The 14,972-nt window shown below is 38.0% G+C and overlaps 1 protein-coding gene across 4 annotated transcripts in view; it reads right to left on the bottom strand.

Annotated features, from left to right (window-relative positions):
* Nucleotides 1–621: 621 nt before the first annotated feature.
* The window catches only part of side (sidestep), a 38,774-nt gene continuing 24,423 nt past the window's right edge, over nt 622–14,972 (bottom strand). For 3 of the 4 annotated variants that reach the window (XM_066286294.1, XM_066286297.1, XM_066286296.1), the window contains 7 exons: nt 13,239–13,366; nt 10,187–10,346; nt 7,181–7,477; nt 4,789–4,959; nt 4,409–4,738; nt 4,203–4,364; nt 622–782 (listed from right to left, as the gene is read on the bottom strand). In XM_066286294.1, coding sequence (XP_066142391.1) covers nt 727–782; nt 4,203–4,364; nt 4,409–4,738; nt 4,789–4,959; nt 7,181–7,477; nt 10,187–10,346; nt 13,239–13,366 — 1,304 coding nt within the window. In that variant the 3' untranslated portion in view covers nt 622–726. The remainder of the gene's footprint in view (nt 783–4,202; nt 4,365–4,408; nt 4,739–4,788; nt 4,960–7,180; nt 7,478–10,186; nt 10,347–13,238; nt 13,367–14,972) is intronic. The other variant, XM_066286295.1, reaches the window with a different exon arrangement.

Consider the following 14,972-nt stretch of genomic DNA (forward strand, 5'->3'; position numbering starts at 1 on the left):
TATCTTGGAAACAAGGCATTTGCGGACATATGTTTATTAGATATTTTTGACTCAAAATCAGTCGAGGATTACGCTTTTAAATTTTTTACACCTAGTTAGGAAACGCCCTGTATATACCTGTTAGAAAATTCCTGATCCAAATCGATGTATTAATGAAGTTTTATACAGATTTAGAAAAAGAGGTTTGTAACATCCACATTTTTTATTAATCCATGCAGTATTTACATAAGTTTGATATTTATAGCTATATTTGAAAGTGAACTACCTCAACTTCCATTATCTGTCCTTTACTGAACTTTATCTTTTAAAGATTTTATGTAGAACTTTTGGTTATCTATGTATACAATAAATTATCCAGAAACTGAGTGAGTGGATTTGACCTGAGGCTTGTTCCCAGTAGAGTAAGCTTGAAAGGGAACTCCTGTTCAAATTGAGATCCGTTCTCAACCCATGTTAATCGGTGATTTCAGACAGACTACATCAGGGAGTTTTACAACATTCAAGCGTTTTCTTATATTGAAATCAGTGGGTACTTACAGGAATATTTCTTTACGGCCATTACTGAGAGTGAACCATTTATTATCGCCCTAAATATGCCACTCACAATAATAATAACCCATACAACTTGCACCCTCCTTTATTTCGCAATATTTACAAGAAAAAAGTGGTCGAAAAACAACTCCCCCGTTGACGTGCTAAGTACGTTAGCTTCCCCCAATCTGTCGGTCAATAATCCGAGTTTTGCGGGGAAAAACTCGCAGGAGCCAGGATCAAATCGGGACCTGAAAAAACAGAAAATCCGTTAATCCACTTTCTACATCATTTTTTAAATACACAAAGTCGTGTTTGCTCAAAAATTTGTTTTATTGAAAGTCGTCTATATGTAGGCTTTTGCCCTCTAATGGGGCCAAAAACCTAATTAGAGTTATGTAACCAGGCGTAATATCCTAATTGTAAAGGATCGCAGGCAATTTGTATTCCGGTGTTGTGAGCATTTAGACGAGACCATAATTGAAGTAGAAAACGTCTCTCTGGTCTTACACAGGCAACCCGCACGTGCTCATAACAGGCAAAGATCGTGTCAGCCCCCCACTGGGAGGAGGAAGGGTTAACTGCTTCGCTTCCAGTGGCGTTGCCATTATTTGCAGGACCTGCAGGAACAACAAACAGATTTGTGAACCTAAACACCGGAACGGGACGTGAACAACACGCGTCGCTTGCAAAGTAGCAGGTCGGTCATATCTTTATTATATTCTTAAGATACACGACGTGAAGAAGAATGGGCCTGACAAGGCAAGGCAGTACAAATTTATTTCCGCTCCCTCGAGGGTGGAACGTTCCCCGACTAAGATATATGGGTTGTTTTAAAAAAAGGTTACTTAAGGGAGCGATACAAGTGTTAACTGTAGAGGTATCGGCGATAGGATGACATCAGTTCCCTCGTGCTGGACGTGATATAAATTATTTTTTATAGAATTCGGTTGAAGGACTGAACATTATTGGTTTATAAATATTTTAAACCAGTGTTTGAAAAAAATTCGAAATGGAGACCAGGAGGCGCTTTGCTTCACATTTCAATCTTGGATTGGTTGCGGAGGAACCGGGGTTTTACGTAAGGTACGATCCGTCACGATTCTTGAAATGCAATTCAGGTTGAAATTGAGATTTATGATGATGCGATGTGATTCTTGTTTTAATTCACCTAGAAACTGCATTGAAATGGTTCGCAAACCCCTTTGTGTAAGCGCATTGCTCGTTTCAATTTCAAATCTATGATTTTCCCACAAGAATCCTTAAAGGGGTTGAAGGAAAATTCTGAGTCCCACTGCGATATTATCCTCCATAATTATGAGGGTGAAAGAGACCAACGATTGAAGAAGCTGAGACATAACTCCTGACTATGATCTTATTGAAGTTCACTCGATTTTACGGGAAGAGAAACTCGGGTTTAAATTGAGATCTTTGTTAACCCGATGTGCATTCAATTTAAATGCATTATATTTATCACCCGCCATCCGGGCGTGGAAAGAAAAGTCAAATGCAAGTTGTGATTAAATTTAACATGTTGACTTGAGCAAAAACGAACTGGATTTCAAATTGAGTGTTTTCCGCCACCTTACTCAGGTTAAGAACAGTTTGTCGCGGCATCTCATGGGACAAATACGAAGAACAGAAGTTCAAGGATACTTAATTTTGTGATATACGTTCCCACATATTGCACTTATTCGAAAGAATATCTCATGCATGTTTAGATATTTAACAGCCGAAAGCAAACAAGGAACTCTTCCAATTTGCTGACCCTCTGCACACCCCAAAGAGCATTTCTTTCCCATAAAATTGGCATTGAAAGTTCGCAAGATAAGTAAGTACAAATATGCGCAAATAAAACTGTCGCAGGGCGCAAACGAGGTTGCACAATGGCCCGATCCATCTTCCATTGTGGCCCGTGCCGCTCCAGAGAGTTATCAATGGAACGTGTACATCTAGCGAGGCGATGCTCCATATCGGATGCAAAAGGGATGCGCTGCAATAGCACTCAAGTAAATATTCCAATTTGATAATGTATCTTCCATGAACTGAAGGGTATCCACTGTTTGACGATTTCGCGTCGGGTTTGAGATGAAACTGTGCCCGCAGACTTCGAATTTTTATAACCTGATTTTGGCGGCTTTGTTCGAGAACTAATTTCCCAGGGAAAAAGTTGAAAGTTTATGTCATCTCTGAGAGAAATTGTACTTTTTAGACATGTCATTATGAGCTGAAAAGGGTCGATAAATCGTTAGGTCTTTAAAAATCACATCGTCTAACCAATGAAAGGGCACGTCCAGTGGAAAGCAGATGAGGGGATAAATCTTTCAGCCTTATCGCAGGAATTCAGTTGTGAGCTTTGTGCCTCCAATTTCCCGGCATACACGACCAATCCTCAATTACTTGCATTCCGACATTGAAAGAAATAAATATTATCAATACATGAGATATCAGAAAATTCTGGACGTGTATCGTGTTATAACATAATAGAGGAAAGTCATAATATCTTTTATTGACCAACGATCCAATTGTACGACTCCACCTTCTTGAATATTATTTCATAATTACTTTTTGCTGTTGAGTGCGGAGGAGTTACGTATCGATTATACCAAAAAATATATATATATACCGGAACTAAATCGGGACTTAGGAGTGGGCAATGCACTTCACTTCACCACTTAACATTAACTTAAAAAAACTGGTTTTGAAGATCAGACGTCTCCTAAACTTCGCCACGCCAATAAACGTTATTCTATCAAATAACGGAAACTCAAAATTTTGCTTTGGACTAACGAATTGCAGAAATCAATTCTGGGTCGAAAATCTCTTGAGGACAAACTTTGAACAGACGTCCAATGATATGGAAACAGCTTCTCTTTCCGTAGAAGTCTAAAAATTGATGATTTGCTGGTCCCTTCAGAGATACGTCTGGTGCCAATCTTTGGATCTTGCGATTTACACTTTAGTCCGCGATCGAAAATCCTTATTTCAAAAACTGCAACTTGCAAGAGGGACAGACATCGATCACGTGTCAAACATATTTGTTGTGACTGGCCAGATGCAAGCAGATTTGCAATTGACCGCATGAAAGCAAACGCAAAGCGCTCAAAATCCGGCATTAATGAAAAATCGTAAGTAATTAACAGAACTTCCTCATACCGTATCGCCGGAAAATAAGATCAACTAGGTTTATGATATGTAAATTTCCAGCCCCGTACAGCGTTCGTCTGGGGAAAAATCAAATCATAATGCGAAACAATAAATTATGCACGTGTTGGTTTCCACAATTGGTCCGGACGTTTTCCGCTGCTCTTATCAAAATATAAATTGGAAGCAACTGACAATTGCGAACACGCAAACTCAGGTGCTCTTATGTAAATGCCGGAATGGCAAACGCTTTGCATGTCTCTGGAAAGTAGCTATTTTATCGTCGCCCCGTATCTCGTCGATCTGCGGTCGGTTATTAGGGGAACGCGATTCCATACTTAAGTGTTTTTGAAGGAGTTGGAAGCAGGAGCGGGAAAATTGTTTACCATCATCGGTTTTTTATGCACTAAGATCCGTTTTTTTTTCGTAAAATTACATCCGGGCAATAAAGAAGACAATGGCTTCATTTTACTCAAATGTTTCGCAACAAGTTATTTACTTTTTTTTTTTTAAGTTTCACGTCTTACCTTCGATCAGCCTCGATATCCGTTCCTCGCACTCCCCATACATGCTAGCCCTATATAGGGCACTCCTGCGATGAAACCCTTCTCCAAACCCGGCCTCGGATAGCTCCAGCTCGCTGGGAGGCTTGCTGCTCCTCCTCTCCCTCCTCCTGACTGGGGCATTAACTAACCTTCACTCCTTAAGCCTGTCTCAGGTCGTAAGTACTTACCTGCAGATCTCCTGCAGGCCACCACACTAGCAGTAACCACCACTCCTATTATAAGCAGGAAAGCAGCCACAGATACTCCTGCGATGATTACTGTTAAGTTCGGATTGCTTGAAGTTGGAATGTTTGTGAAATCATAGTTTTGAGTGTCGTCTTCGAGTAATTGTTCTTCGCTACTGATCTGGATAAGTGGTAATACTATGGGAGGAACGCTGCGACCTCTGGCGTTTTCCGCGTAGACGACTGCCTGGTATTCTCGGTTGGGCTTCAAATTAATAAGTTTGAAGACCGGGCGTTCTCCCAAAACTCTGAAAGCTGGGGAATCGGCTTCGCCTAAGAGAATTTTGAGTTTATTTTGGAAGAAAAAGAGAGATTGTTCTTACCTTGGTCGTTTGGGTATCTCTGTATTCCGGGAGGAGCTGCCGGCGTCAAATCACTGACTTCCAGGACAAAGCTCTGTTGGAGCCCGCCGTCGCTGCCTGCAATGCACGAAACTTCCAACGCTCCTTGACTGGTGTTTCGCATCAGACACCCTTTGGGAGGATCTGGCGGTTCTATAAAAAATAGTGTTGACTTTGTTAATTTTGTTCTCGATTAATTTTTGTTTTTCCCTATTTTCCAAAATAACATAACCAGTTAAACGATGTTTAGAGTAAAAATTTAGGTTTGAAAAGGAATTCGGCTTCTATGGTGGTTCTCTTAAATCAACAAAAAATATATTTTGAATTTAGACTAATATTTAAGGTTAACTATATTCTCTCCTGCTTAGCTGCATGGAGTTGGAGCGTTATTACAACCGGAAGTAAAGCAGTTATCTTTTAAATTAGGTAGTTCAATAATGAAACGAAGTTTATATGACTCGAAAATTTGATAATATAACTGGGAGTAATTTCATTTCCATATTTGCAACGAGGAGGGCCTCCATCCAGGTTAATGAATATTTAAACTACTTGGGTAGTTAGCTAGCTGACTTGCTAGTGAACTACGTATTTGAAGTGATTTTAGTAAAGAACTCAAGGCGGATGTGTATCGTTAAAATATAAGGGCTTTTCTGAGGAGTATTAGTTCTAGAGAAGTTTGTAGTTTGAGGCAGAGAAGTTGAAGGAACATTCGCTAGTAAACAGGACTAAATTTATTACCCAATACAATTATTGTTGAGTATCATCCCTCATCAATATTTTTGATATTCCCATCATTGTTCGGATCGGGACAAACGCGGCAATATTATAACAAATTCCCACACATAACAATAGTCTTAATTGTCCTAAATATAAATGAGGACAAAAACGGCTAATCCAGGGCCACTTAACTAAGCTCGCATGCAGCCACGTCTGCGACACAAAACAGCCATTTGCGCCTCAAAATGCATAAATTTCATTTTGCCCCCGACAGAATAGACCCGTCGGATATTATGTATTCATTTTAATTACGTTCAACAGCCGCTTTCCGAGCATATTCTTTTCGTAATATCATTATCTGGGCCGAGATATTAAAGTCTGAGCGAATTTTCGAATCGACCGGGTCTCCGGAAGAATTATTTTTGCAATTATCCAGTAATCATGTAGAACCAGAATCGGGAACAGTTTGTAAATTTAGATGCAACGGAGTGTCAAGGGATGTTTGCAGTATTGTGCTTTATGAAATATTGAAAGGGGAGATTTAATGAAATACTGATTTATAACGTAGAGCGATAAAGGTGGAGAGTTCTACAAGTTTCCTTAGTCACTCGCCGAGAAACGTAAAATACCGTAATAAATTCTTTGGGAATATTTTATGTTATTTTGATATGATTGGACATTCCTCTGGGTTTAGAATGCTAAACTAGTTCGAACACTGAATAAATGATATTTTCGTAGTTACTCTCCCTACATTGTTCCCACATTGTATCTTAAAAATTTAAAATAACACCAATTCACCATCGCGAACTTGCTGAATTTACAACTAGCGAGAATTGCCCATTAGACTTTCCAAATTCTAGGCTAATCGTATATTTAGCACTTCCGAATTTGTACACCCACTCACCATAAAAGACATCTCATATTTTTTTAAAATTGTTTTGGGATCACCACAACAAAACCTTATCTACTGTTTGATTAATTATAAAAGAGACATGAGCAGCCCTTTTTGGTTATTTTTTATTTTTGAACCCTCGCATGCAATTTTGTGCTTGATTTGCATTGCATGCCGGAGAAAGCTAGACTCTCTTTGACGGAAAATTGTTTTTCTCAGAGACAAATATTAATAACATCTACTGAGAGTGAATTTTCCAAAACCTTCTTGAATATTATGCTGATTTAACATTTCATCACATAGATCGATAAGGGCCGTTAGTCATCTAATTTGACGTTTTCCACCAGGAATATATTACTAATGGAAATGCAACAATATGCATGACACTGGCCCTCCAGAGGCCCTCCATGGAATAAATTCACTGTCTGTATAGGCGGTATTGGTACATAACGAGTAACGCCTTTTAGCCTGTCTTCCCTTACACGGTTCCGCACTCAGACCATCCCTTTACTGACCGTTAAATTCGTCGTTATTTACTGTGAGAGTCTATTGTGCCCCTGCTTTTTCTCTCGGATTGTGCGGTATTCGAACAATTAATTCTATCTCTGTCTTGAGCGCTTTATTTATTGTTCACTCCACCATGGGTTATATTGGGCTATTTTTATTCCCTGAGAGCAAATATGCTATCGTTAGTGCTTGCTCGATTTTTTTCTAATTATACGCGCGTTTCTCTTTTTAATTTTTTGGGAATTTAATTAAGCTTACCTGCCGGGATTACGTGGAAAGAGCAAGGAATTTCCTGCTTGCCTACATCGTTTTCTGCCCAGCATTGCAGGAAGTGGATTTCCTCAGATTGTTCCTCGGGAATATGGACTATAGATACGTTTCCTTTGTTCTCGGTTTGAGCGCCTTGCAGAGGAAATACCCCTTTGGAGTTGTTATAGGTCCAGAAGAACCGGTTTACTGGAGGAACTGCGTCTATGATACATTGGGCTGTAATTGATTCATATGGTACTATCCCTAATCTCACTGCTTCTAATCCCTTCTTACACCGTGGAGAATCTGGAATTTGGTAAAAAAAATCGTTGTCAAATACCTTCAGGAAAGGAGTTTAAATTTTTTTTATTTCGACACTAAATGGGAGTGATTACAGTTTAATCTCACAGGGAATTGGACATCGCTTATCCCGCCACTCAGACCGCAAATTCACATTTGTTCCAATCATCCTGAACAGATTGTTGCGAAGGTCCTAATTGCTAGCTCAGCTTAATTACTGTTCGAAGATTGTAAACAATGAAAGATTCGGGATAAAACGAAGAAGAGACTCTGAGGCTAATTAGCAAGGATACTCTGACTGCAGGAAGAAAAGTTCGGTCTGGAATAAGACGGTGATATAATTTTCTCCAAAGAGCGATTCATTAACAGATCATTTTGGCCATTGAGGCAACACCTGTTCCCGCAATGAAGCGCTTCCAATACGTTAAATCAGACAGCTATGTTCTTAAATCTTTCTGTGCCGTGTCCACTTGTTACTGACCAATCAGCACGCAATAGCTCAATTAGATGCCTCATTAATATCCCCTGATATTGAGGTCTAATTGGTACTATTATTTTTGCATTTGGGAGTTCCTCTACATTAGGAAGTAATTTTTAATACCCCAACTCAGTGCAGCTCTGCGAATGAAAGACTCGGGAGAATAATGCATAAAGGCGAAGAACAATCAGTAAGCATAAGAGTAAATTGCGAAGTGCGGTTTAGGCAGTTTGGCGAGTGGCTTGGCCCGCATAGCTGCATCCCAATTGTTCAATTTCCGGAAACTGTTTCGATGGCAATAATTGCTAGAGTCTTAATTGAAATGTGGCTCTTTTCTATCGCAGTTATTTCATGGCTTTACTAAAGTATTTTTAGGTCGATTAGACTGAAATTGCGGGAATTTGGAAAGAAGAAACGGATAATTATTTGATGAAAATAGTTTTGTTCCAAATCCCTCGTAGCTGTTTCTTTGTAGTCTGATTATACAGCTTGTAAAGTGAAAATTATAATTAAATTAGAATCGTTCCTGGCCCACAAAACCAATACTCTTCTTTATGCTAATTTTACAATCTTTGAAACAAAGTAACTAAATTTTCAACAAGATCTGATCTTTGTCACTAACATTTCAGATTTGCATGCAGATTTTAGCTAGATGTAAATTCTCCTATGAAAATCGTTTTTGGTCCTCAAAATTGAGATTAAGGTCAATCCTTGTGGAAGTTTTGAAGTTAGATTTTAGTGAAAAATCTTGCTGAGAAATATGGATTCCCCAGGAAGAAATATATGCTGGTACACCTAGAAAGACCAGACGTGAAAATTACGTTAGACTTGAAAATGAATTGAAAATCATTAACCACACAAATTGTTTTCTACGATATGTTAATCTAAATGATATATTTTTAATTATATTTTCAAAGCTCTGTAAGTAAGGCTTTCTAGGTCCAGGTCTGCGTATATTATCAAACACTTACATTAAATTTCTATCTTGATATCTTCTCTAACGCAAGCTGCTCTTTACTAAAATCAATCCTACATGTCTGAATGCTGATTGCGCAATCACCGTAAAAGTCTCTTCGATTGTTCCAATCACAATTATCCAAAACTATGAAGGTAATCAAACCACCTAGTTTGTGCTTGGCGGTGGCTCGTTAAATAACATGAGGATTTGATTAATTTTCCATTCTCCTTCGTTCCATCGGAATCCCGAAAATTCAATTTCTGCTTCGGGTCTCTTAGATTTTACTGTTATTATCAAAATTTAATACAGCCAATTCGAGCGGCTGCTTTACGTTCGAGCTGCTCGCAGACAAATATCCATGGTAATAAGTGGTTTAACTTGTGTTTGCCAAGGGCGTACTCCCCGCAATTGTTGGCTCTAGGTAAGTTCCTAACCGCAACCAAGCCAAAACTAAGTTTCGGGACCCCCTTACAGGAGACATTCTGATTAAACAACGTCACGAGACAATTATTAAAAAGCAGCCCCAGTAAGTCATACAAAGGAGTTGGCAAGTTAGTTGCGACAGGGAATAATGTTGCCATCGAACTATCGCGCTTAAATGAAAGTCGTAATTTTCCGATTCAGAGGGCAAAACTTTTCGTGCCTTCGGACCGTAATACTCAGTATTTGTTTCTGACAAATCGGTCATTCATTTAAAACTAGTTTCACGGCTATTGTTCTTGAATTTTTCCCTTTCGAAAGTTTCGGAAGATTGTTATATTGATGCCTCATATTCATGACAGGATGGTGTGTAGTGACATATAAGTTTTACAAAAAATTGGGATGCGGGTACTTGGATATAGGTAACAGATACGTTAAAATGAAAAACTCGAACACACGCTGTATCTTGTCCTATCAGACCTTCAGATTATACGAGTCCCACTTCAAGTCCAAGCCGACTCTATACAATCTAATCCCATTAAAATTGAGATATGTTTACCCACAAACCCTCGGAAAAAACCTTCAAATCGGAGCTTGAGGCTTTTCGCGGATTTTTCCGTTTGTGCTTAAGTAGAATTTATGAGTACGTGTTCTGCGTGACTCCGTTCGAAGTCTGCACATGACGACACCTCGTCTAAATTCCTCTCCAACGAAATTTATCATTTTTTATGCGAATTACATCCACGTCATGGAGGTTTATTGTAATTTTATGTCTCCGTCCTTTGCCAAGAAGCTAAAATTATTGCTTATGCCTTTACATCTATCGTAAACAGGTTTTCTTGAAAACAATTCAACTTACACATTACTGGAAGATCTAAAGGTGCGCTATATGTCTCTCCTTCTGAATTCCTGGCAGAGCAAGCATATTGTCCGGCAGAGTTTTGATTAATGTTTTTCATGGTCAATGTATCCTGGCTGGGTAAAACGCCCCCTGATTCATTGTACGCCACCAAATGGCTCTGAAAGGGGTTAATTACAAATCTATAAATGACGATAATAATATATTCAACATTTCAAAATGGTTTGTTAAATATTTACCGACCGAAAGCCGAAAATAACGGTAATGAGGTCTTTAATTATGCATTTCATGATCAGGATATACGGTTATGGCAACTGACACTCGTTTTCCCGATATGAATATTATATTTTGGCATATAAAGTTAAACAACAATTTATTTCCCGCAAAATGTATAATTTAATGAAGTATGATGCGCACTTTTATAAACACAAATTCCCCTATTGTACGAAACAAAGTCGATTACTTCAAAGGAATAACTAAAAGGCAGGTTGTTTTTAGTTTCAAACATGTACGTCGGCAAAGTAAAAGGAAAAACGCAAATTCATTACTCTTGAAAAATTTAAAACCCTATGCAAAGCCATTATCGTTATTACCGGAACTTTAGGTATATTAAATTTTATGTGGGTATTATTTCAGCGGAATTTACTACGGAGTAATAGTACTATGAATAGTGAACACATATCGGAATTCCTTTTTTAGAACGGGACAAAGGAGTCCTGATTTAGAAAATGGGGTTTTGTGCTATTTGCCAGCATTAAATTCAGGTTTTTGTTCCTAAAATACTTAACATGTCCCTTTTTTGTTCTGTAAAGTGGATAAGTATATAACATGCAGAACATTATTATTACAGAATACAGCTTTCTTAAAAATTATTTTCGTTGAAATGTAGAGGCGAAAATGTCGGAAAATGTGGTCGATAGGATGAACTTTTGAGAACTTGCCAGCGTCTTATGAATTTTAGCATTTAAATAGTCCTTAGATAAATAGTGTAATATACGTCCAAACTAAATTGAGTTTTGCTCTCGAGAACATTTACGGTCTTTCATGAAGGTAAAAAGCACCTCTACCTATTTAAAGTCAAAAAAGACATGTTTCAACTGGTGACAACCAAACCTCACCTCTTAAATAAGAGGTATATACCTACTTAATGCGTATATTCATTACATACTTTAATAAACTCTCTTCCTTCATCTCTCTATGTTTTAATTTCAATCTCGTCTATATCTTTTGTCTAGACTGCTCTGCTGAGTTTATATATCTCCTTATAAATTTTAATGTTTTTCATACGTGGAAACTTTCGCTCTTTTGGCCCGATAATTCACTAGACAATAACACTGCCCATAATATTATGCGCCTTATCTCCTTTATAAAATAGAAAAATGGAAGGGAAGAAATTACGAATTTCCCAAGTGTGTGCACGTTTTCATAAGAAATGAGAAAAGCGGCGGTGGCAAGAATTATGTGTTTGCCGCACAAAGCTGTCTAACCGACATTATCTCTCTTCTCGGCCTGTTTAGCTTTTGAGACTGATGCTCTTTTAATGCGTCGGTTTCGCTTTCCGGAACGAAAGCATCCTCCGGTACTGACCAAGTAAATATTATGTTTCCAAAGATAAAATTTTACGTCGCTTTTATGTCAATTTTATGGGCGAGAATAAATAAATACAGATGATGTTTCCCTTATCTCGCGCTATTGCGGAGCTTCTTTGCAGTTCTTGCGGTTGCTTTGGTTTTGTAGCTTTTAGCATTTTTATGTCTCGCCTACAAAAATCGAGGCAATTTGATGTGCAGGCATTTTAATTAAAGTCTAAAAACCTCCGAAAATAATATTGAATCAAAACGAAATTTTAATAATCCTGCACGAAAAACATTGCATATTTATTTCACAGGAAAACTGACAAATTGAATATTCATAAAGCCCTCAGTGCTATTTTGTAGTAAAATAAAATGACCACCATTCATGCGGATTTTCGATTTTCAGTTTATTTGTTATAGGAATTGAGTGCTATTATGTTATGACCTGCCGAGGAAAGTAATTCTTCTGATTTGTGCGAATTGCTTTTGCAAGTTGAGTTTTCGAAGATCTGGAAAAGTAACTCGTTAAAATGGGCGAGTTTCGTTCGCAGAAATTTATCATGAAATTACTAAACAAAATATCGAAAAGTTCGAAATAGGAACTAGCCACTTTCCTAAGTAATAGAAAAGGTACTGTCCAGATTTGGAAAACTCCAATTTATTAGACTGAAAAATCCCGAAGCACTTAAAATGAATTTTCACAAATTTAAAAAACCCTTGTCAATTGGAATGTGAAATGTCAAAGGGTTGCTAAAGAATATTTTGCCTTCTTCATATAAAATGATTGCTCAATGTACGGCTTTACCAATTTTCGTAAATTGCAACAAATCGCAGCCCTACGAAAGGATGCTAAACCTCTTTGTCACTTATCCAAACAGACTCCTCAAAGAACGTCTTCATATGATAAACACACACCTTGTTGCCCGTACATCGAACCTGAGCGATGCGATTGGAAAGGAAAACAAAAGGACAAAGATAAATACCGAACCTGAGAGTTGGCAAGAACACAAATCTGCTGTCGGTTTGATAGATGAATTCTGCAACCGAATAAATGTTGGGAGGAATAAAAAGCGAACGGAGCTTATTGAGCGGATAAAAAGAAAGCGGAGTTTACTGCGGAAGAACGTGCGCAAAGTCGGCTCAATAAGTTGTCTGGATGGTATTTAAGAGAAATCTAGTTGATAATTTTATAGTGTGAGTTGAGGTGAAACGTAAAGGGTAATTGAAAATATATATAGAGCGATGAAGGAGTGTAGTTTTCTAATATTTAATACCTTAAAATGAAGCTTACAAATGCAAGATTAAATCAGTTCCCTCACAAACATAATTGAACGCCAATCACACCCTTATTCAAGAATGATCCCCCGGTATCTTCCAACGGGAAATTCCTTTTAATAATGGAACCGTCAACGTAAAATATATTATAACCGCTACAACTGTATTCTCCGCAGCTATAGATTAAACGAACTGTCACTTACGTCATGATACCAGTAATAGCTGTGGGCTTCCGGCCTGGAGAAGGTCTTACAATAGAGGATAACGTCAGTTCCATCGCGGACAGGCGTTACTAGGCCAGAGTCCAAAGCAACGGACACCCTTGGGGGATCTGAAACAGAGGATTTCACTTTGCCATAAGCAGAATCGAAATGAAACTAGAGGAGGGAGATAAGTAAGCCCAGTTGAAATCACTTAAAAGTAGTTCCAATTCGGGTCCTGGTTGTAAATTTCTTTATAATTGCAAATAATAAAAACGGGTAAAAATCCAATAGCGAAATGGATATCTGCATTTCTTAACATCTGGGAAAATTCTAGCAGTCTGAAATTCGTAAAGAAAGTCACAGATGTGTTTTCTTAACAATTCATCGTGGTTTCATTAATAAAATGCCTGAATTTATGCTTATAAATTGCTGTAATTTATTGTTGCTGTCCTGGATTCCTTCTCGAAAGAATGTGCCATAATCTTTCCATTTCCACATTATTGCAATGTCCAAGCTAATTTAATACAGCTCCGTATAAGGAGCTTCCGATATTGTTTGAGGTCGACCAAAAGCGATTTACAGGAGTTCGCATATTAAGCACAATTCCGCTTACTGATTGTGCTTACCTTTATAATGCGGTTACGTATACCATCTTGTAGTTAAGAAGATAAAGGCCTCCCCACCGGCATACTAAACAGGCAATTTGTGACGTTCGGTTACAAAAACCCTGGTCGTTTGGTTAAGGATTCAGGTCGCATCTCGCTGGAGAGGAAGGTCCTGGTTTGCTTTGTTAAAAAGAATCACCCTCCCTCCCCCCTCCTTCAAGAGGCCGATTCAGTTAATAGAAAGAAAACGAGATTTTAATATAAATTGCCCTTTATAATTTCCGTTGGAATTTTTCTATGTTTCATATGAAAGGGCTAGTTCAAGCAGGAAATACTTCCGTTTGATAATAAGATTGGTAATTGGGTCTTTGTTTACCTCCGTTGCTGTCATAGCAACCACTTTGTGTCTCAACTCATTTCCAGAACATCATAGTGGCAAACGGAGGATTATTGATGGTGTCGTATTGGCAAAAAACTTGGTTTACCCTCTTAAATGCCTGACATAAGCACCGTTATTGTCTTGGAGCCCCAAGGTTTACAAATTACGAGGGCTTAACGATCCCTTTACCTCTTTAGTGGGAAACAAAAGGACACATCGTTCCAATACCCTTTAGGTTACTCGCTGTGTGTTACAAATTAGATTATGTGGAGCTGGCGGCAAATCGCTTATAATACAAGTTTGAGTCTCGCCAAAATTAAATAAGGGATATAATTAATCAGCTCAAAGCTACTAAAACAGAATTTAGCACTTCGGAATAGGATATTATGATACGTATCTACAGTATCTAGGCATCGAAATGTCGGATTTTCTATCGGGAAATACTGAAAAATAAACATACATCGGAAACTCCAAGATTATATTGACTTCGAAAACTGCTAATTTCAAATATTCCATCTCTAAGATTTCTAAATGAGGTATTAGATATCCAATTAAATATTCTCTCTTCATACAGATACTTAAGATTTTAGCTCCAATAAAATGAAGCTTAACCATGATCATCAATTTGGAAATGCAAAACCACTTTATTTCCTGCAAATTGATCTTTGCTCCTGCACTTGAAGAAATCTCATCCCAAATTTTCCCCCTCTGCCCATTAGTCAACTTTCACCCTCTAATTTCAACCCTTTT

The sequence above is a fragment of the Euwallacea fornicatus genome, chromosome 10 (assembly GCF_040115645.1).
Source record: "Euwallacea fornicatus isolate EFF26 chromosome 10, ASM4011564v1, whole genome shotgun sequence".
NCBI classification, from domain to species: domain Eukaryota; kingdom Metazoa; phylum Arthropoda; class Insecta; order Coleoptera; family Curculionidae; genus Euwallacea; species Euwallacea fornicatus.